The following is a 24,304-nucleotide window of genomic DNA, read 5'->3' on the forward strand; positions in this document are numbered from 1 at the left end:
GGAGGCAAAAGGGGTGGTGCAATAAGTGAATGAGACCAGTAGCCAGTTATACAGATAGAAAAGGCATATACATACAAATAAACAATTAACAAAACATGTGATACTTGGGACGTGGGAAAACTCAAGGACAAAGGTCCCAATTAAGGTCCTTAATCCCTCTTTGAAAATTGGGGTTATTATAATATATTATTGTCGTGTTTAGAACTCAAATAGAGATATAGGCAATGGAACTTTGTAAAAAGGTTGGAATATGTGAGGTGGGTTTTGCAAGTTGCAGCTGGTTGTGAATGTAAAAGTGGGCCAATATGCTTTCTTTGTATGCTTAATAAGTTAATAGTACTTTCCATTTAAGAAACTAGAAACTATAAACTAGAAAGATTGGTGCCTCGTGCCTGCCCTGTAGACAAATGAAAATATGGTAGAAAGCCTGGTTTTAGTGTGTGAGAGCGGGGCCTAGCCACCCACTCGGTCTTGGTTTTGGAAATCCAACGTGCACTTCGTTCGGAATTGAAATGATTTTGAGTAGAAAGCGAAAACATGTTTATCAACTGTCGTGAAATAATTTTAGTTGACATGGTAGGCATATTCATGACTCAGTCCTAATAATACAATTAATGTCAATGCATTTTACCAAATTAATGAGTATTTTAATTTCTCACACCTCAAACTTTCATTGGAGACTCTCTTGCAATACATCATTTTTTGTTCCCTCTTTGTTTTTTGAATAAAATACCTGATTTTCCTGATCTGGTAATTTAATTAGAGGAACCAATTACCAAGACGTCCGAAGCATTAAATTACGAGAATACAAAAATATACTACTACCTAATATCATATAATACGCATATATATGAGGTATATATATTTTCTTAGAAAAAATAAATGCATTTTCTTGGGTAAGCACGACATCAGAAAATATGATGTTACAGCCTACCTAGTACCAAAAGCTTGTTGAGTCGATGCACAAATGGTCCAACCCTGCATTTGTTCATTGAGTATAATATAAGACTCCCCCAAGTCACACACTCTCTGTCCCACACAAACAACCCATCATACCTCACCTACCTACCTTCAAATTGGGTCAAAATGGCAGTTATTATAATTTGCTGCATTGCATGTATTAGTTTGAGATGTTAAGCATTAATCTTCCTCACCTTGATATTCAATGGGATCAGGTGGGTTTTCACCCAAAAATGAACAACCAAAACCTAATCCATTGGTGGATGTCAGATAAGATATATATTGCTATATATGTTTTGTGGACTTTTGATCAATCAATATTATTCAAAAGCCAAAGCCTTCTCATTTGGAATTGAATCTCTTAACAGCTCTCACAACCACTACACCCTCACTAACAAATTGGGATTAATTTAGATTAATCTACTGAGCAATCACAGATCATAATATTTTCCAAACTTAGTTCAGAAAATTATTATTTACTTGACAGAAAAGTTTTTCATGAAACTTTGTATCTAATATCTTGAGGGCCATCATTGAAGTTATCTGGATATCAGTCCCTTTCACAACTGCTAGTGCTAGTCATGAAGGTTTCTTTACTTGAACTCATTAAAGAATAAAGAGGACATCAAAAAGCATCATTCATGAAAGGTCCTCATCACAAACTGTCCCACCGAAAACAATTAAGGGGAAAGACAAAATGGGGGTTCAAATTGAGAAAAACAAAAAAGACATAAATATATAGGGTCAAAACAAATAAAAGGGAAATACATGGGTTATTTTAACATGTGATTAGGTTTTCGAAAAAAACAATCAAACATGTGATTTGGTTGATCATGATCAACACCATCTTCTATATACATGCATCTGTCCAGATGCTTGTCTTTTTTTTAGAATTGGGATTTATACCCTATCAAAGACATAATTAAGGTAAATTACAAAGGCATGCAAACAGCATAAAGTGGGATAGCCTAATTCGAATTGGTTCGATCGTCTGAATAAAGGAAAGAACAAGCAAAAGAAGTCTAGAAAAGAGATAAGGATGCCTTCATTACGATTTAATATGATATCCCAGTAAGTCCAAACAGAAAACTCTTATAAATTGCAAGCTGAAGGAGAGAGAGAGAGTTATAATCCCAAAAAAAGTAAACAAAATAAAAGCTAATAATTATCGAACATAGGCCTAAAATCCGAAAGCCCAAATTCTCTTACTAGCTTGAGCCAAACAGAGGATTCTCATTGCTACTAACTATTTTGCCCAATTCCCTTTTTGGCAGCACAACTGTTTCTTAAGCACATTGATCACCAGAGAAATCTTGTTCAAGAAAATTAAAACATTTGAGATAATTATTATATTATATATGTATGAAATTTGACTAGGTAGTTAAACCATTATTATCTATCAAGAACCTAACATCAGCAGCAGGCTTCCATCAAGGAGTTCACTTGGGTACTGTTGGTGGCAGAGCAGTGCAAAAGCTCTTAAGCAATGGAGGGAAGGCTGGGTTCAATGGGAACATATTGGGCCAACAATTGTCATTCAATATTTCAGTGATCGCCTTGCAACAAGCAGGCCCGATACCACTGATTTGGCCACTGAAAATTGAAGCAAAAATTTCAGACACACACCCTTGCACCTTTTCAAGAGATGACCAGCATAGGCTCACATCTTTAGGTTCTGGCAATAACTCTGTGCCTGTTGCTGCTGGTGCAACCCCCCCAAATCCAGTACTACAGGCCTTCTTAAGCAATGTGGGAAATAATGGGCTGAAAGGGAACATTATGGCCCAACAATTGTCATTGATCTTATTGATGACCTCACAACAAGCAGGCCCAATAAGCCCAAATTGGCCATTGATGAGTGAACCCTCTACCTGATTAATACAGCCGTGAACATTTTGCAGAGAAGACCAGCATTGCTGTATTTCTTCCCCAGGCTGCCCAGGAATTATCCTTGGAAATGGGAACACCCCAGGTTGTGGAGCAAATTGGGCTGGTGCTGTTGAGACCAACATTGCCACACAAGCAACAATGAACAACATTGATGCTTTGTTTGGTGATTTTGCCACCATGTTTTTAGGAAAGTGGAAACTCATATTGTGAATACAAGTTTAGAGACTTTGAGAGGCTTTGCTTGGATGCTTGAGGATTAATATGGAACACTAGACATTTATAGTCTACTTTGAAGCCACAAACGTTTGAAACGTTTGATGTGAAGTTAATTTATATAACAGTACATATTTAAATTTCCTTCTGTTTTTTTTTTAACACATAAATTTATTTCTGTTAGACATTTACTCCTCTATCATTACTGCAAATAGTCAGTTTTTACTTTTTATTTTTATTTGTGGTAGGTTACATAAGAATTTTTTATCCAAGGGAAATACTTGGGTCCTCAGGGTTTAGGACCCAAGTAATTCCCCCTATTAAATTAGTGTAATCTGTAAAATGTAATGTCCCTCCAATCTTTTGGATAACATAATTTGTCCCATAGAATAGGACAATGATACTAAAACTTGTCTAGACGATTAAATTGTTGACATAGTTCTTTTTTAACAAGGAAAATATGACATAATGATTTGACATTTCAAACAAATTTAAATTTATTTTAATAATTGTTTACTTACTCTTGACAATAAATAGCCTTTCCAAAAATATAGTATTATGGATACCAAAACATCTTTTAATAATGTCTGAGTAGATGAGGAATAATGTAATATTAAGTAAATTTGAAATATTAATATTGAATGATAATTGGGAAAGTTATAATTGGGAGGTGGTTATGATTACTATCATACTATGGCATTGCCCAGCTACAACAACCTTCACACCAATAGCAAAACCCTTGTGGTCCTTTGCTGCTGCACCACCAAACCATGCTAGTTACGAACTTGCAATTAGATCACTACTTATCAATGTTTAGGTTACCTTTTTTCTTTTTTTTGTGAGTTTAGATAATTAACTAACAAAATTATTTGTGTTATATTTAGTAATTACGTTACCAGTCAAATGTTTTGGCATTTGTCGCAATTAAATGAAGGATTTTTTATTTTTTTCCTTTTTCTTCTTTCAACTTTTGCATTTGGATCATGGAGCCCAAGCCCAGTATCAAATAACCCAACCCAAATCCTGATTCACGAGTCATAATAAGGAATAAGCGGTAGTCACAACGTAAGACGTACGCAGGAGACCAAGTGATGAACTGCTGAGAGAAAGCAAAGCAGAAAATGCTGAGACGAAAGCCAACCAAGATCGAACTCAAAATCGAAGACAAAGAAGAACTCGAAGAAGCTCGTAAACGCGCCACCACCGCCACCACTACAACCACCGCCGCCACTGCTCTCCTCCACCACCTCGACCGCTCCAAAGACCCCTCCTCCAAAACGCACCGCATAGGTCTCCCTCCTAATTAAATTTCCACCCCAAAACCCACACATAATTACTGCACACACCCGCCCACCCACTCATGTCTCACATCTCCAAAGCTCTGATGGAGGTCGAGGTCAAGCTCAGGCTCCCAGACGCCGCCGCCCACCGCCACGTCACCACCCTCCTCGCGCCATTCCACGTCACCACCCACCGCCAAGAGAATCTTTTCTTCGACGGCTCCAAAGCGGAGCTCTCGGCGCGCCGAGCCGTCCTCCGGCTCCGATTCTCCGACAGAATCCCTCTCTGCGCCGTGACCCTCAAGGCGCGAGCCGTGCTGGTCGACGGCGTCAGCCGAGTTGAGGAAGACGAGGCGGAGCTGGACCCGTCGATCGGGCGAGCCTGCGCGGCCGAGCCGGATAAGCTGATGTCGGCGGAGTCTAGGGTTTTGAGGAGGGTAAGAGAGGAATTTGGGGTTTTGGGGTTTGTGGGGTTGGGAGGGTTTGGGAATGTGAGGGATGTGTATGAGTGGAAAGGCTTAAAATTGGAGGTGGATGAGACTAAGTATGAGTTTGGTACTTGCTTTGAGATTGAGTGTGAGAGTGCTGACCCTCAAGGGGTCAAGGAGGTGCTTGAGGACTTCTTGAAAGAAAATGAAGTGCAGTATTCGTACTCAGAAGCGTCAAAGTTCGCGATTTTTCGAGCTGGGAAGATACCTTAGCAAGTGAATGTGGTAAATTCTGTTTTTTCTTGATTGAATGCTTTTGAAGTGATTCTACCATATGGACTCTGAGAATTTAATTGCATTAAATTTTTGTTTTAGCATTTTGATTGAGCTTTGTGAATTTGGTGGAGAATTATGTGTAGTTTTATACTCATGTGCTTGGAAATTTTTTGTTCTGACGGAATGCTTTTTTTAGTGATTCTAGCATGTGGGTATGAGAGAAATTGGATTACATTGAGTTTGATTAAATTCTTTTTGAGTGAACTTTGTTAATTTGGTGAATTTTGGGTTCCATGTGTTTTGAAGTGATTGTTAGGATGTGGGATAATTGTGATTTTGTCGGAAGGGATTGTCAATTGATGATATCTGTTTTTGTGGATTTGGTTGCAATGTGTTTTCTGTTTCCTGGATTAGGTAGTTGCGGTTTACGCTTTTCATTGGGAAATTGGTTTACAATTGATAGAGTTGCATTTAGGATTAAGAACTTTGAGGTCCTTTGCTTTTTTTCCTAGTTGCATATTCCATATGATTGAATAAGTATAATTTCAGCTCTTTAATATTCTGCTATGGCTATTGGCCTTGTGTGAAGATTGCATATTCTTGTTTGTTTTTCCTTTTTCTCTCATCAGTTAAGTGAGCACACCTTTAGCTTCTCAGTTTTACTTCAAGAATGATCAAGTTTAGTGTTGAATTTTTAAGATTTTCCCATTTCTTGCAACAGCAAGGGCTATAAATCAATGTTTCTTATTGTATTCGTATGACATGCATAAATTAACAGTATATCCTCTGTGAAATCTTCATTTGCACCCTTCAACCTGTTTTTGATTCTAAAACTGTTATTGAAATCATCATGACCTTTGATCATTGGGGAAGACCCTAATTTACATTGTAGATTATCCCCATAAATGACTAAATTCATGAGTATTCAAAGAAGAAAACGAAGGGTGTCTTCTAACTTGAAAGAAGAATATGGGGAGAAGATGAATTATTTAATCTCACTATTTTTTGGGGGATTGGAAGGAATAAGTTTCCCTTTATGATTAGTCCATCTTAATACATGTTATTCCTTCAAGTTAGAAATTTCTTTCTTGAATACACATAAATTTAGTCATTTATCTTATGTATCAAACGAGATTTTTAAGTTTAACATTGCATTACAAATGCTGGAAGCCTTTCTTATGGTTATTCATAATCTTTTTCTTTTTAAAAAAAAAAGTTGCTTATTATTACTTACCATTCTTTTTTAGGTTAGGTTATTTGGAGTCTCGCAAAGTGGGAGAAATGCTGTGATGAAGCAAGGATGGAAGTCTGAATCCTCGGGACCCATGATTTTTCCTTCTGTACCAAGCATCTTAATATCTGATTCTATTCTCGTACAACTGTATTAATTTCTTAATGCGAAGAAAGGACCGAAAATGTCACTTTTATTGTTTGTAATGAATTGCAGTAATTTTGTGCTTGAATTGTTAATTGGGAATATAATTTTTTATGGCATACAGAGAACATGTACATACTGGATTCTCCCATGAACCTTAATTACTACCTCACTTTATGGGATCTCCAATATTCCACCAGGACCCCATTTTTCAAAACAAAAGGTTTTGCATGGGAATTCACACTATTAAAATTTTACGTGCATAGTATTTTCTACGAGACTAGGTTTATTCCTACCAGACTGTAGGAGGCTTTTAATCATAACCGATTAAAATACTCTAAGAGACGGGATTGTGCCACATGTTAAGATATCCATTTTTTTTCCCCTCCGCCTCTCCTTACCAGAAACAACATAGTGTCTATCCCCAAGCATGAACACAGTTTAACAGGAGAATTATATCAAAGATAGCAGCACCAGAAGAAAACAGGAATTAATTGAGACTTTAATTCATAAAACTCTAATTCATTGTCCAGAACCAGTAATTCAAAACAACAATTAGCATTGAAAACCCACAAATTTTTTCTTCAATCTTGATTACCCAGGAAAAAGCAAACAGACAAACCTCACTGATACCAAAAACTTCAGATCTAATAAAAAGAAACCAGTTTTGCATAATTGGAATAAATCTCAAACCCACGCCTTCCAGCTCCGACTAAGAGTGATTGTTCAAGCTCTGACTGTGTGGAAAGGGTCTTGGAATTGAAGGGATTGGTTTCAACGATGATGATGAGATTGAAGGGGCTTGCGGTATAAGCCTTGGGTTTGCTCATCAAACCAATGGTGAGCCCACAGATGTCAAATTTGAGAAAGGAGATGAAGGGAAGAGGGCGGATAAGAGATGAAAATAGGAGGGTGAGGGCAGTGGCAGGCATGCTGTCGGAGATAAATTAAATAAAATAAATTCTTTAAACACGTGGCGCAATTCTTTAAACGGCTATCTTAGCAAACATTTCCCGCCAAATGAGCGACATATGCCCACAATTTAATAATAATAGAGAGAGAGAGAGTTTGTGGGCTCGTATCAAGTGTTAGGTGGACCCGTGTCGCTCATTTCCCGCCAAATGAGCGATACGGGTTCACCTAACCCCTGACACGGGTCCACAAACTCATCATCTATTTCTCGCTCGTTGAACACAAGTGAGGGATTTATATTCGAATTTGGAGGAACACGTAATGTTTTTTGGAGACTAAATGATCAGGAGAGCGTTCAATGAGCGGGAAAGAGGTGATGGGTGTGTGGGCTCATGTCAAGTGGACATGTGTTGCTCATTTGGCGAGAAATGTATGCTGAGTTGGTGCCACGTTGCCAATTAATCCCCGTTAGCAAAAGCCAAGCTGATATTTAACTGATCTCTCAATAAATTGATGGACGAAATTTCATTTTTCAATTTACATAATAAATCAGGTGTATATTTGAAATATTTGAAAGTTCGCGGACCCTGTTGAAATAGCATATATAGTTATGTGTCTAAATTGAATTTATGCCTTAAATTATTTATCATTTTTTGAATTGGAGATAGTTTGGTCAATAGGTCAATACTTATAATGGATTAAGGAATTAAAAATTAAAACGGGAAATCAAAATTCGCCATGAAGATAGAAGCTGTTTAATTAAGTTACGTGAATATGATGACCACCCTTGCACCTTTTCAAGAGATGACCAGCCTGTCTGTGGAGCCCTTACAAGCCTTCACTTATTAAATCTCTTGCATAGTGATGACTCTTTTTTCTTCTAAAGTAGTAAAATTCACTTGGTAGGGTCCCAGAAGAAAACATAAAATACTTCTCCGAAAGAGTTGGGTGACTTGTTGAAGGTATGATTATTTTTGTGTCGTATGTGTGACTTGGGCCACTGCTAGTGTATGACAACAAACCGATTATGATGTAGCATATTTGACATATTTAAAATAAGCCCTCAAACTTTAAGGTGTAGGTGGACATCAACATCTCCCTAGGCACCCAGTTAGCCGGACAAGGTTCAGAATATGAAAATTTAGTCAAATATAGATTGATTTAAGCTGAATATCACTCAGTGTTTTGAATGCCTAGTTCTGCAGATCCTGTCCGTGACTCCATTTAAGAGCCAGGTTTTGGCTGGAACTATCACTAACACTGTTCATATTTAACTTTTTCAACATAGAAAATCAGAGTTCTGTTGTCTTAAAATGTCATTCCAGCTGGGGCAACATTCATCAGCTGTATGATCTTGACCCTGTGTGCTTGGCTTTGGTTGTTTTGCAAATTGAAATGAACATATTACCAATGGCCGATCCTTGCTTGCATTAGTGGAATGCTAGGTCAGTCTTGTTATTAATGCCTCTGATGAAAATAAAAAAGCATAAAGTGATGAATTTTAAATTGTACAAGTCGTCATTGATAGGCGTATTCAGAAAATAACAGAAATCTTTAAATAATATTATTGCTTTTAAGTCTCATTATTATAGATTATATCTTACTGCTAACATATAACTATTATTATATAGGGTCTTGGTTTCTTACTTTGCTTTCATTTGATAGGATGTACCGTGTAAGGCATTTTTCCAAAATCAAGCTGTATGGGCAATGATATATGCTCATTTTCGTGGAAGCATACTTGCCTAGCGTGGCTTCCTACCTATTTTAGGTAATTTATGCAGTTCTTACCCTTGACTTGGTTCACATAATGATAGGGAGGTATGATTTTCCTTTTTCATCAATCTAACTCTTAAGTCTTAACTATTGTCTATTATTTTTCTTTTTCCAGTTTCAATTTTGGCTATTGTGAGTTATAGAGGCACTTGCCATCATTAATGGTGATCTGAGACTTAGTGTGCAAGTTATTTAAGTTTTCTATAGACTGTATATGTTCATCATAAGTTATATAACTTATATCGTAAAGAAAGAAAAAAGTTTTATATTCTATATTAATATGTACAAGTAAATTGATGTCTATAGATACGTAGGGTGTTATATTTGCTTTAAGGAAAGGATTAGCCAATAACATGTTTGATTCTAGCTCAGTCGTTTAACTTTTTGGATGGAATTTTCAAGCATACTCTTTTTCTAGACTAAAGCCATCAAGTGCACCTAATTTTTATTATTCACCAACCTAACACAGAGGGAAAGTGAAAATAATAAAAGATAATATAATCGAATAACTTGAGGTCATTTAGACTAGGGCTTGGTGGCAATACCCAATATGAATAGACTAACAGACTTGTTTAATTACCTGGTCCTAAAAGTTCTGTACAACTATTTTATAAATGTTGATGTGCATGTTGTTTTTTTGTTGAACATGTAACATGGTCATTGATGTAAATACCTTGTGTATATGACAGTTTAGTTTGCGAGAAAAAAACAATGTTATGCATACATGTAATCTTAACAACGCTAAAATTTCAATTAATGTGCTGTGCAGTCAGGAGGTTGACCTGTATTTGACAGAAGCTGCGTGGGTAAGTCTAAAAGTGCTATTCACTTGTTTTTTCTTAGCAATTGAAGAAGGAATTAGTTATTCATGCCTGAATATCATGATCTGTGGTGTCATATTACATTCAGATGACAGAATTATTATTTTCCTAAGAATGTGCCTCCCGTATTGTGTCATAAAGGTCTTTTTAACTTGTGAGAAGTGTCAGCTCAATCTAATAGCAAGCACAATTTCCATGTTTTATTCACTTGGGTGTCTGGTCCAGCATGGTAACTTGCAAATTCTATGCACTGTTGCAAAGTAGAAACAATCACGAAAAATGCAATTATTAGAAAAAAAGAAAGAAAAAGAAATTGGGAATGGCAATCATGTGTATATACATCGTCAGCGTTATGTTTATGCAAAAGATATTGTCAATTTAGGAAAAACATATACCTTTCTATGTCTGAAGGTGCATTAAATATTCAGTTGTATTATATATGGCAAGGGTTTTTATATTTGTTTCAGGTCTCTATCCTTGCTCCATTGGCTTCAATCTTTGTGACTTGCATTGCAGCGCAATTTGCTGATAACTTTAGTTGTAGTGGAGTTCAAAGCACTACGGCATGGAGGTATTACCCCAATGAGAAGTTGTGGGGATTCTCACTGGTGTTTTAAAGCCAAAAAAAAAAAAAAAAAAAAACCAAAATGCACATGTGCTCAAATGAGACAGTTATTGTATTAAAGTATTAATAATCGTTGGTGGGATTCTGGAAGGTTCCCATCTCAAAGAAAACCTAGACACGGCCCCCTCCTATATATAAAATTAAACAGTAGTATTCTGCCTCGAGCTGATATTTTCGAACTCGTTTCCCCCAAACCCTAATGTTTCTGGCGAGGATGGGTCTGATCGATGTCTTCCTTCGGCTTAATTGTCTGGTAGCGGTCTTTCTGTGCATCTCGGTCCTAAATAATTTGATGGACAAAACAGTGCAACCGATAAGGCGTATTCTTAACAAGGATGAGGCTAAGGTGTTGTTTGAGGGGGTAATGCCAGCGGCACATGCAGTCACACAGATCATGCTCTCTTCTCCTCTAGTGGCTGCTGCTGGTGCTCTCTTTGAGGTGGGGAGCTTCCGCGACTATACACTTGGACGGTGGAGCGCCGACGCTGCAGTAGGAAGTTATGTCTCCACCGGTCTGTTTACTTTCATCACGGATAAAACCAATGATGGACCACATGGTGATTTGGGGGCTTGGGTTGCTCCAATCGCTGTAACTTTGCTTGGAACACTCATCATATGGCTTCGGGACCAAAGCTCCTTCGCCTCCTATGAGATCGCCGCAGAAGATCCTCAGTTACACTATGGCGGATTTGTGTGCTTATTCTCTTCAACGCTAGCTTTCACAGCCGCGGCGACGGGGTTCCTCTTGAGGCCTGGTAATTCCTAATATGGCCCTTTTCTATTTTATTAGTCATTAATTATATTTTTATAAAATGAAAATCATGATTTTATTTCATTAATTTAATTGTAGATGCAATATTATATGGGGGTTATATACATGATGTGTGGGGAGGGTTGGTAGCAGAGCTTTTGGCAGCTCTTGTGGCAAAGAAATTCTTATCCAAGTATGACACGGGCATTATATGTATGATCGTTACAGTCCCACTGATGGTAATCTATGACGAACTAGTCATTCAAGGATTTGTTGATGCTGCCCCTTTTATGCTTTTTGTGGCGGTAGTTGTGGTGAAGTTAACTACCTCTCTACTCCGAGAAGCCAGCGGTTTGCTCCATTCCAAGACAGGTATGCCAACAGGAAAGGTCATTCTGCTAGTCGATGTTGCTGCAACCCTTGGGGTGATTTCGGGTCATATTTTCACCAAGTTCTTGTATTGGGGCCGTCAATACCTTTTTGCCATTAGTGTTGCCTTGATGTTCGCTTACCCTGAGAAGGAGGATTTGCCTGCCCCTGCCCCTGCCCCTGCCATTTCCCCTGCCGTCTGAGAGATCTAAGGAGGAGAAATTATGAATTACCAATTTCTGTCTTTTTGTGTTTTGTTATGTTGCCTTTCTTTTCTTTTCGGTAATCGTTTTGTTGATCAGTTGTTTGTAATTTCCAGCCTTATATTATATGAACTTTTGGATGCTTTTAGTAGAAACAAATTATATAATGCATTGTCTAGCCATTCAATAGTGTTTGTGTACACAAAATCATTTGGATTTTCTGGCCAAAGTTTAAGCCTTCTTTGTTCTTCTGGTAAAAAACTCTTGTGACCACTCAGAACTTGCTTCCCCGAGACTATTTTAAAGTATTATTCAAACAATTGTTTTGCATCTTCACCTTCCTTGTTGCCTGAAACCCAACATTATGTGGTTCCATATCTTTCTTCAGAAAAAAGCTGAGAAACAAGTCCAAGAAAGACATGCACAAGAATATGCATTGCCCATGAAAATTAAATTTCTATGCATGGAAATCTTCAATTCATTAAACAGAAATTATAAACCTGGAAGCATGCTGCTGACCTGAGTTTGCCTAGTTCATTCTCTTGCTTGCTTGGAATCACAATTCAAGAAATTCGCAACCTTCTTTAGCCATGATGAAATCATGATTAATTAGCTAGTGTTACATAGAGCAACGACAAAAAAGCATTGAAATTTCATAAGCAATTACGTGCATGGATGAATGGACAATTGCAGGCAGGAGTGTTTTTTAAGTTTTCTAGGTATTTTTTATTTTCATATAAAGATATGGGAAAAACAAGGAAAAAGAAGTCCTTTTATTTCTTTCTTCAAATATTCTTATGCTTCACAGTGCAGACATTGAACTTCATTCTTAAGGTTAATCATTTGGTTTGGCTAATCATGACCAACACCATCTTCTATATACATGCATCTGTCCAGATGCTTGTCTTTGATGCATGTGCATGTTCATATTTAGAATTGGGATTTTCACCTTATCAAAAAATTACAAAGGCATGCAAACGGCATAAAGTGGGATAGCCTAATCCGAATTGGTTTGATCGTCTGAATGAAGGAAGGAACAAGTAAAAGAAGTCTACAAAAGAGATAAGGATGCCTTCATTACGATTTAATATGATATCCCAGTAAGTCCAGACAGAAAACTCTTATAAATTGCAAGCTGAAAGAGAGAGACTTATAATCCCGAAAAAAGTAAACAAAAATAAAAGCTAATAATTATTGAACATAGGCCTAAAATCCGAAAGCCCAAATTCTCTTACTAGCTTGAGCCAAACAGAGGATTCTCATTGCTACTAACTATTTTGCCCAATTCCCTTTTTGGCAGCACAACTGTTTCTTAAGCACATTGATCACCAGAGAAATCTTGTTCAAGAAAATTAAAACATTTGAGATAATTATTATATTATATATGTATGAAATTTGACTAGGTAGCTAAACCATTATTATCTATCAAGAATCTAACATCAGCAGCAGGCTTCCATCAAGTAGTTCACTTGGGTACTGTTGGTGGCAGAGCAGTGCAAAAGCTCTTAAGCAATGGAGGGAAGGCTGGGTTCAATGGGAACATATTGGGCCAACAATTGTCATTCAACATTTCAGTGATGGCCTTGCAACAAGCAGGCCCGATACCACTGATTTGGCCACTGAAAATTGAAGCAAAAATTTCAGAAACACACCCTTGCACCTTTTCAAGAGATGACCAGCATAGGCTCACATCTTTAGGTTCTGGCAATAACTCTGTGCCTGTTGCTGCTGGTGCAACCCCCCCAAATCCAGTACTACAGGCCTTCTTAAGCAATGTGGGAAATAATGGGCTGAAAGGGAACATTATGGCCCAACAATTGTCATTGATCTTATTGATGACCTCACAACAAACAGGCCCAATAAGCCCAAATTGGCCATTGATGAGTGAGCCCTCTACCTGATTAATACAGCCTTGAACATTTTGCAGAGAAGACCAGCATTGCTGTATTTCTTCCCCAGGCTGCCCAGGAATTATCCTTGGAAATGGGAACACCCCAGGTTGTGGAGCAAATTGGGCTGGTGCTGTTGAGACCAACATTGCCACACAAGCAACAATGAACAACATTGATGCTTTGTTTGGTAATTTTGCCACCATGTTTTTAGGAAAGTGGAAACTCATATTGTGAATACAAGTTTAGAGACTTTGAGAGGCTTTGCTTGGATGCTTGAGGATTAATATGGAACACTAGACATTTATAGTCTACTTTGAAGCCACAAACGTTTGAAACGTTTGATGTGAAGTTAATTTATATAGCAGTACATATTTAAATTTCCTTATGTTTTTTTTTTTAACACATAAATTTCTTTCTGTTAGACACTTACTCCTCTATCATTAGTCATTACTGCAAATAGTCAGTTTTTACTTTTTATTTTTATTTGTGGTAGGTTACATAAGAATTTTTCATCCAAGGGAAATACTTGGGTCCTCAGAGTTTAGGACCCAAGTAATTCCCCCTATTAAAATAGTGTAATCTGCAAAATGTAATGCCCCTCCAATCTTTTGGATAACATAATTTATCCCATATAATAGGACAATGATACTAAAACTTGTCTAAACAATTAAATTGTTGATATAGTTCTTTTTTAACAAGGAAAACATGACATAATGATTTGACATTTCAAACAAATTTAAATTTATTTTAATAATTGTTTACTTACTCTTGACAATAAATAGCCTTTCCAAAAATATAGTATTATGGATACCAAAACATCTTTTAATAATGTCTGGGTAGATGAATAATGTAATATTAAGTAAATTTGAAATATTAATATTGAATGATAATTGGGAAAGTTATAATATTAATATTGAATGATAATTAATATTAATATTAAGTAATTTTCATTGGGAAATTGGTTTACAATTGATAGAGTTGCATTTAGGATTAAGAACTTTGAGGTCCTTTGCTTTTTTTCCTAGTTGCATATTCCATATGATTGAATAAGTATACTTTCAGCCCTTTAATATTCTGCTATGGCTATTGGCCTTGTGAGAAGATTGCATATTCTTGTTTGTTTTTCCTTTTTCTCTCATCAGTTAAGTGAGCACACCTTTAGCTTCTCAGTTTTACTTCAATAATGATCAAGTTTAGTGTTGAATTTTTAAGATTTTCCCATTTCTTCAAACAAGAAGTGAAACAGGCAACAGCAAGGGCTATAAATCTATGTTTCTTATTGTATTCGTATGACATGCATAAATTAACAGTTTATCCTCTGTGAAATCTTCATTTGCACCCTTCAACCTGTTATTGAAATCATCATGACCTTTGATCATTTGGGAAGACCCTAATTTACATTGTGGATTATCCCCATAAATGACTATATTCATGTGTATTCAAAGAAGAAAACGAAGGGTGTCTTCTAACTTGAAAGAAGAATATGGGGAGAAGATGAATTATTTAATCCCACTATTTTTTGGAGAATTGGAAGGAATAAGTTTCCCTTTATGATTAGTCCATCTTAATACATGTTATTCCGTCAAGTTAGAAATTTCTTTTTTGAATACACATGAATTTAGTCATTTATCTTATGTATCAAACGAGATTTTTAAGTTTAACATTGCATTACAAATGCTGGAAGCCTTTCTTAAGGTTATTCATAATCTTTTTCTTATAAAAAAAAAAAAAAAAAAGTTGCTTATTATTACCTTCCCATTCTTTTTTAGGTTATTTGGAGTCTCGCAAAGTGGGAGAAATGCTGTGATGAAGCAAGGATGGAAGTCTGAATCCTCGGGGCCCATGATTTTTCCTTCTGTACCAAGCATCTTAATATCTGATTCTATTCTCGTACAACTGTATTAATTTCTTAATGCGAAGAAAGGACCGAAAATGTCACTTTTATTGTATGTAATGAATTGTAGTAATTTTGTGCTTGAATTGTTAATTGGGAATATAATTTTTTATGGCACTTATATCTTTACAGAGAATATGTACATACTGGATTCTTCCATGAGCCTTAATTACTACCAAGGAATAAAATTTCGGATTTCGAAAAAATTTTGATAAAAATTTCGACGAAAATTTCGAAGATTTTTAAATTTCGATAAAAATTAAACGGAAATGACGGAAATTGGCATAGCAATCCATGGGTAACACCCAAGGGGGTTAAAAATTGGCATCCATGCTGTGAAGCAACCCCATAAATTGGTTCTGAATAGACCTAAACTATATGCAAGGTCATCCCCAGAGTTGGGGCAAAGTGGACCATGAAAAACACACATAATTTTAGCAGACTTACTCATATTTAACTACTAAAATGAAACTCAACAACAACTGCCACCAGGTGATCATAGAAAATACTATCAGATAGTAGATACGGCTCCATGATGCTCTGCAAATAAAATAACAAAAATCAATATTTACTTATTACTATTATTATTTTTGATTTACAAAAGGCAAACGCAAATTAAGTTCCATTTAGTTGAAATACTATTTGTTTAAACAAATCCATCATCTCACAATTTAGAAACCTTACTCTATCAAATCAACCACTGCACAAGATCTAGTCAATAGAGACCAAATACGGGAATAGGAATATTACCTTCTTTTACTTTGTACAATATTTCATACGCGGTAGTCCCCGCCTTATAGAGGAACAATGCAAGACAGTAGAGGCACCGTCGAACAGCGTTAGGTGGAAGCCGACTGGCTCGGTGAGGAGGCGCGTTAGCTGGAGGCCGATTGGCTCGTTGACGATGGGTTTTGGGCCGCACCTTAGTTGGGCCCTCATCTTTGGCAGCTCGATCTCGCAGGTAGACACAGACAAGACAGGGTGGCCAAGATCTACAATTTCCGATCTGAGGTCAATTTTGGAAGGCTGGGGTGTCGGGCCAACTCCAGAAGAGTTCGCTTCTTTGCTGATGGTGGAGGCGACCGCACCTTCATAGTCTTTGCTTGCCTGCCTGTGGAAGTCCTTACAAGCCTTCATAGTCAGGGAAGCAAAGACTATGAAGGTGCGGTCGACTCCACCATCAGCAAAGAAGCCAACTCTTCTGGAGTTGCCCTGACACCTCAGCCTTCCAACATTGACCTCAGATGGGAGATTCATAGGATATGCTGCTATAAAACCTAGCCATACAATATTGAAGGATTTCTTGCAATTGGACAAGGAAAGCCAGTGAACGAAAGTTTCATAGGATATGCTGCTGAGCTTGCTCAAAGAATTTTAGAATTAATTCCTTCTATCTTCCCAAATGTAATAATATGCAAGAAAAATGTTTGCTGGACTGACGGAAAAAAAAAAATTAAAAAAGAAAAAATTGAACAGGTCGAGTTAAATATATTAGCAGTCTCTTACATACTTGACCTCCTAGCACAAGGGACCTAGGTCTTCAATCTTGTATGAATTGGCTTACATACTGCCTTATTGCTTGAGCATTTGCCTGCTCTGCAACAGCTTCCTTTTCGTTGGTTGTCAGGTAATTCCTTTGTTTCATCACTGGGTTTATGCCATGGTTGTGTTTGAACACGAATATGGGTTTGAGCACGTGTTAACTTCTCCAAATAATGTTACAGATCGATGATGGGTGCCACTCTATGTCAATTAATTAATAGAAAACATTATTTTCGAATATCATTTTACTTTCTATTAGTGATATCTATGAATCCTTTGTTTGCAGCCGAAAGGGGCAGCAGTTGATAACATTGTAATTTCTATTAGCGATTGTTGAAAGGGGTAGGGTAGGGTTAACACAAGAAAGAAGCATCATGGCCTGCAAAATATTTCAATGCAGCAAGTTCAAATCACACATGTTAAAAAAGTTCATTGATGGCAATGGCATTGATATGCACTATCTCCACTAAAGAAACATGAAGCGAATGTTGAAACAATAAGTTTTCTGGAACCAGGTTAATTTTTCTTTATGGAAGTGTATTGCTAGTCATAATTTAGATACACAAGTTTGGAGGAACTACAAGATGCATCTGACCAGATATTGGCAGGTTTTGTTTGAAAAAGACTCCTACTCCAAGCATTTATGGTTGGTATAGCCATATGCACAAGTCTGCTCATATGTTCATTTAAGATAATATAGAAAGAAAAAAGAAACTGCTCATGGAATACATATTATATATAAGAGAGAGAGAGAGAGAGAGAGAGAGAGAGAGATTAAACTGTAGCAGCCAGTGAACAAAATCCAATACCAGTTAACACATCAGAAGAATCTGAAGACTACATCAAAGAGGTTCACTAATTTCATAAAAGAGAACACTGTATCTCAGACAATCAATAACATTAGAGGTTCAATCAGAACAAGGATGGTAATGTCTTCCCTGACCAGACTGACTAGCTAAATCTCTCTCACTACTCCATAACTCCTGAACTAAAACAGAAAGAAAAACAAGGGCAAAGGATAAAATCTCTCTCTCACTTTAACTCTCACTTCCTCTTTTTAGTAGGTGGCTGTGGAACGTCTTCCTCTTCTTCCTCTTCTTCTTCCTCCCCCTCCTCATCTTCATCATCATCACCGTCGTCATCATCATCTTCATCGTCATCCTCTTCATCGCTTCCTCCATCACCATTGGCTTCAGGATCATCCTCAGGATCCCCCCCGCCATCCTCCCCTTCTTCACCTGAGAAGTCCTCATCTCCTGCATCATCATCATCTGGATCATTCACGACGTCGTCATCTTCATCATCATTGTCATCCTCTGTATCACTAGCATCTTTGTTTTCTGGACCAGGTTGTTTCAATTTGAGAAGTTCATCAAAAGGAAAACTGCAGAAGGAAGCAACACTCACCAACTTAGTTGAATGTACCCTCAGAGACCAAAGTGCAAGTACTGTATGGACACAGTTAGATTTTCATTACCTTCCAGTGACTGCAGTCAATTCTGGTGACATATTGATATCATGCATCAGCGATCCAGTCTGAAACAATGTCAACTAATGTTGGTGACACAGTTTATACATAGAGACAAATTAACAAATAACACAATGCTTTCCATTTTCTTATATAATCCAATAGAGACCCCATCTTAACAAGACAGGCTTTCAAATACATGTCAGTTAGGGATATAAAAGGTATAAACTAAAAGTTTCATGAACCGCTCTCAATAAGATAATACCATACATAGCCGTGTGGATAAATGTGAAGATACAACAAATAATGCTGCAGGCAACGACCAGCAATGCAAACCAAGGTCTCAAAATATGTTTTATAACTTATCAACAATACCAAATCTGATCGACAATAAAAATAGAAACCTCAACACAGGGACTGCATCACTCAATAGTGTGATAACTTAACAAAACTTTAGCTAGATGCCAAGAACTAAATCTACCAAAGATGCAGTCTATGTAAAATCTGATGCTACATCCCACCCATAATTACATTTAGACAGGGTAGGGAGGAGTAGCGAATGCTCATTTGATATCAAGCAGAAATGGCAACACCAGATCTGCAATGTCTGAGCAAATTTCTTCCCTGCAATCTTTTTGTTACCTAAAGTTCTAAGATAAAACAAGGAGAAATAATTATGTCCACTCAATGTGTTAATGCAATCACTACTCAATAGCATATTTTATGAACTTAAAGAAACTAGCGCATATGGCGAAGATTAAGGAAGTTATTACATGCTGAACAAAACTAGATGAAAGACCTATAAAGTGCATCCAAGCATTTTAATATTAGCACAAATTTTTCAACCAGCAAGAAGAAACCAAAACCATTTTAACGCAATGCTATACTTTTGCATGTATGAAACAAGAATCATAAGAAAACATTCTCCAGAACCCTTTTGAATTAAGCACAAGTTTCCAGGCTACAAACAATCCTGGATGCCCCATTAACAAAGCATAACAGAATTAAATTAGAAATCGAAATTTTTTTCAAGAAGTTCTAGTTCACAAGCATTTAGAATGACAAAATAGCTATCTGAAAAAGGATTGTACTCCACATTCTACAAAATCCCATACTTAATCAAGGAATTTTCTTCCCAAACAACCTAATTCACAAAATACCAATTATACTTATCAAAAAATAATTTTTAAACTTGAAAATTCTATTACTAGGACAAGCCCCAATTTCCAAAATATAAGTTCAGTAATAAAAGATACATATCACTAATATTTCAAACTGTAAAAGCTTAACAAAAGCATGAAATTTTAACACTTCAACCATCAAAATCATGTCACAATTTGCCACAGAAACAAGAATCTGAACAGATAAGGGCTATATTTAGAGAGAGATAGAGAGAGATGCTTTATACCACCAAGAGCATCAGAGCAAGAGAGTTGTGAGCAGCAAGGACGGTGTTGACCACCATAGCTTCCAAAATAGACCCTACCCACATGCTCTTTTCCTCAGAGGAATGCAAATCCATCCTCGTTACTGCAAAAAACAAGCTCAAAAATACACTGAAAAATAGACACAAAAAATCAGAGCAAAAATTGCACAGAGAAAAAGAAAGAGTGTGTGTGTGAGAAAAAGAGAGAGGGTGAGAGATAGAGAAATAGGGGACAGTGTTTGAAGGGTTTTCTGGGTTTGGGGCAAAAGGTTTGGTCTAGTTAGGATGAACTCTGTGCTTTGGTCCGGTTAGGGTTTTTGTCCCTGAATTTGCTACTGCCCCGCTAGATTCTTTGCTTCCACGCCAGGTACGTCATATTGTATTGACTTATTGAGTATGGTGAAGGTCGTGGACGTAGTGAAAACTGTCGTGGCTATAGTATTTTTTTCTTTTGTTCGAATTGACTTTTAATATTCTCAGTAATTTTAAATCCTTAGACCCGTGTAAGAAACCAAATAATTAGCCAAAATCAGAATCCTCTACTTCTCAGACCACCTACATAATGTAAGTTATCCACTTATTGCATTGAATTTTGTTTAATGGGGTCTATTTAAACAAAAATCTGCTTTTTAAATGCGCTTTAAAAGAAAAATAAAACTATTATTTTTATCTTAATTTAATTCATTTTTTATTTTTTAAGTTTGTTGCATGGTTGACATTAGTTCGAAGAGAGAGAACAAAATTGTTAGTGTGTGACTTCATGCTAATAGGGCGTGGCTTTATGCTAGTAGGGTCATGGTCGATAAAAGAGAGAAAAAACGATTTGATAGAAAAAAAGAGAATAATGTTTTTAATAATAAAATTAAGGGTTTTTTTTTTAAAAGTCCAAATTTTAAAATATACTATTCATCCGGCCCACACATTTTACTGTAGCGGCCCACTTTTTAAAAATCAGTGCTACAGTAACAGCGCTACAGTGTTTTTTTTTTTTTAAAACCATTTTTTCCCTTTATTTATTTTTTTTCATTTCAGTACCAATTGATACATAAACTACCCAAAATAAATAAATAATAATTTATGTATTTTATGTCATAAACATGTTAAATAATAACCAATATAAAATACAAAAAATCAAGATGAGGCTTCCATAATCTTTTACGTTTTAATAGTAAATATAATTGTTACTATCGAATAGTAACAATTATCTAGCCGGGCAGTGGCAATCAAATATTATCATTGTTTGATAGTAACAATCACTTATTGCTACTGTCTGGCAGTAACAATCAGAAATTGTTATTACTTGGTAATAACAATAAAAAATTGTTATTACTTGGTAATAACAATCATCTATTGATACTGTCTTACAGTAACAATTACATGTGGAAGATAACTAATATATCTTATTATTGTCATACAATAACAATCACCAAAATTCAAACTATAGAAAATCACAAAATTCAAAGAGTAACAATCACCTGATTGCTACTGTCACACAGTAACAAATCGTGTGATTGCTAATTTGCTACTATCACACAGTAACAATCACCCAATTGCTATTGTCACAGTGTCAATTATTATTTATTACCACTATCGAACAATGACTATTCTCAATGTGCTAAAAAAAACCCAGAAACAACATACATATACAAATCTTATGTATTTTTCTAACATAAACACATAAAAAACAAAAATATTTGTCTTCTTCTTTTTTCTTTTTGCTGAAGCAGGCATGTACTTCCTTTTTTTTTATGAAGCTGTTATGTGTCTTCTTTTTTTTCTTTTTTGTTGAAGCTGTCGTGTATCTTCTGTTTTTTTTTTTTAACAATAGCCACTGTCAAAAAAATTGCCACTGTCAAAAAAATACTATTTAACAATTGTCACTATCAGGCAGGAAGTGACAATCACATACAAATTAGTTCAAAAATGCAAGAAACACATCAAAACTAAATCAAAAAATCACTTATTGTTACTGTTCGGTAGTAACAATCATCTATTGTTACTGCCCGGCAGTGACAATCAAGTATTGTTATTGTTTGATAGTAATAATAAATTAGAAAATATAATTTAAACCTAGTACAATCCTTGTGAAAGCATAAACAACCAAAGAACAAACTAAAACAGAAATTATGGGTTTATCTAAGTCAACAAGAGGAAAATATAATTTCTCCTTATCTAACCCAATTCATACCCCAAAAACACTGACAATTTCAAAATCTCTAATTACTTGCTCCCATATGATGAATTTCATGCAAATCAATTCGAAAACCAACCCCATATTGCCTACTACTCATCACAATTACCACCAATTTCAAAACAACAACATTCCAATAGTACTCTAAGCAACCCAAACATTAAATATGACCCTGCAAGAATAAACAACGAAAATAAGTTCATGAGAATTCTCACTGTACCCATCAATGTATTTGCCATGAATACTTTGGAAGATAGCTCTCTTAACTCAGATGCAACCAAAGATGCATGGGGCATGATCGATTTATGTTAGCAATTAATTCCCAGCTCCAATTCTTCACTGCAATGAAATATATGAAAGGAGGCAGCCTGGATGGATGCGCGCACACCAATATTTGACCCATTTTTCAGCATTCCCTACAGGCAGGCAGCAATCCGAACTTAGAAAAATACAAATGAAAACTAAGAAAACCAAGAAAAAACTAAATCCAAATGAAAACTAAGAGCAATCCGGATGAATAGTAGAACAAACCAAGAAAAAACTAATCCAAATGAAAACTATTGTTGATTATCTAAACCCAAGAATCCAAATCAAGACAATTGCTAAACTTTGTCACCACACCTTCCCAAATGAAAATGACGAATCCATTGAGCAGGCCTCTGATCTTCGCGGTGGTATCTCTGTTTCTATTCTCTTCGGCGCTATCAAGCTCAGACTCGCCCTTCATCGTCGCCCACAGGAAGGCTTTCCTCAACAGGCTCAAGTTCGGCGCTGAGCACGTCTCTGTCTCCATTGATATCTACAACCAAGGATCTTCGTATGCTTCCTCATAATTCCACCATTTTCGATCTCAATTTTGTTATTTTTCTTTTCTTATTTATAGATCTGGAAGCGATCTTCTGGTTCGTCAAGAACGATCTCGCACCTATACCCATATCCAATGGTGGCTAGATCTCGAAGCTCGTCGATCCGATCCAGCAGAGAAGCCGCCGGGCTGTGCTCCATGGCGAAGACGATAGAGTGAGGTTAGAGAGAGAGTGAGGTTAACAGACATAGACGGAGAAGAAGAGGACTGTTAGAATGTGGACCAGGTTAGGTGTTATTGGACCTCCTTCAAAATTAAAAAAAGCACATGGGTCTTAAAGGTATTAAGAGCCCAAATTTGGGTTTTATAATCATTAACTTTAAAATTAATTCATTGAATAAATTGATATGAATTGCTTAAGATATCTTGCTATAAATGGTCTTATAAAATATGATTTATTTCTTTTCAAGACAAATTTGTTTTAATAGGTTTAGTCCCCGTTTGGGATTGCGGTGGAAGACTCAAAAACTGCTGTGGATGACAATTCTCAATCACCTACAGCAGTTTTGGTGTTTGGTAAAAAAATTAAAAACTGTTTTTCTCACAATTCTCAACTCCCCACAACAAAAACAAAAAGCAGGTTTCTAGGTGCTTTTGAAAGCTGCAGTGAATCACAGCAACAAATAATATTTTATTTACCCATAATATCCTCATTGATTTCTATATTTTTAATTTGTTTATTTTAAATTAAAAAATATGTCTATTGTTAGTTATATTTTATATTGTGATAATTAATTATGATATTTTATTTGCACGATTAAAATTATAATATACCTAAAAAAATAATAGACATAGTTATTTAATAATGTTGTTCTTAGAAAATTAATGCTAATAAAAATTTGTAGCCACAAATTTAAAAAACAAGTAAAACACATTTTATTTTTACCAAATAAATAAGTGAAAGTCACTTTTAGCATCATGTCTATTTTAGTAATCATACACAGTCACAGCACTTTTATATTAACATTTACCAAACACTTTGATACTGTTTTTTGCACTCACAGTACTTTTGAAAACATACTTTACCAAACACTCAGTTGTTTTACTTTACAGCTGACTTTACTTCACAGCTGTTTTACTTCACAGCTGTTTTTTCACACAGCAATACCAAACTGGCCCCTAACTCAATAAGGGCTTTCCAAACTTG

At 36.1% G+C, this 24,304-nt stretch overlaps 4 protein-coding genes across 5 annotated transcripts; 1 reads left to right on the forward strand and 3 right to left on the reverse strand.

Moving 5' to 3' along the window:
- Nucleotides 1-2,399: 2,399 nt before the first annotated feature.
- On the reverse strand, nt 2,400-3,029 carry LOC147285697 (uncharacterized). Its single transcript, XM_086245816.1, has one exon. The coding sequence runs from the start codon at nt 3,027-3,029 to the stop codon at nt 2,400-2,402; it is 630 nt and encodes a 209-aa protein (XP_086101942.1).
- Nucleotides 3,030-4,113: 1,084 nt separating this feature from the next.
- On the forward strand, nt 4,114-6,550 carry LOC147285698 (adenylate cyclase). Of its 2 annotated transcripts, none has more exons than XM_086242816.1 (2): nt 4,114-5,056; nt 6,295-6,550. In XM_086242816.1, the coding sequence occupies exon 1, from the start codon at nt 4,424-4,426 to the stop codon at nt 5,042-5,044; it is 621 nt and encodes a 206-aa protein (XP_086098942.1). In that variant the 5' UTR covers nt 4,114-4,423; the 3' UTR covers nt 5,045-5,056; nt 6,295-6,550. The 2 variants fall into 2 exon arrangements, with proteins under 2 accessions (XP_086098942.1, XP_086098943.1); XM_086242817.1 differs by having other exon boundaries at nt 6,300-6,550.
- Nucleotides 6,551-13,344: 6,794 nt separating this feature from the next.
- On the reverse strand, nt 13,345-13,974 carry LOC147285699 (uncharacterized). Its single transcript, XM_086245817.1, has one exon. It carries the CDS (start codon nt 13,972-13,974, stop codon nt 13,345-13,347), a length of 630 nt encoding a protein of 209 aa, XP_086101943.1.
- A 4,003-nt stretch (nt 13,975-17,977) lies between these two features.
- Nucleotides 17,978-20,419, reverse strand: LOC147285700 (uncharacterized). The gene is made up of 3 exons (XM_086244570.1): nt 20,084-20,419; nt 18,685-18,743; nt 17,978-18,591 (listed from the first exon to the last, which is right to left on the reverse strand). Exons 1-3 carry the CDS (start codon nt 20,195-20,197, stop codon nt 18,252-18,254), a joined length of 513 nt encoding a protein of 170 aa, XP_086100696.1. The 5' UTR covers nt 20,198-20,419; the 3' UTR covers nt 17,978-18,251.
- Nucleotides 20,420-24,304: the final 3,885 nt, after the last annotated feature.

The sequence above is a fragment of the Dryas octopetala genome, chromosome 5, assembly GCF_963921425.1.
Source record: "Dryas octopetala chromosome 5, drDryOcto1.1, whole genome shotgun sequence".
Lineage (NCBI taxonomy): Eukaryota > Viridiplantae > Streptophyta > Magnoliopsida > Rosales > Rosaceae > Dryas > Dryas octopetala.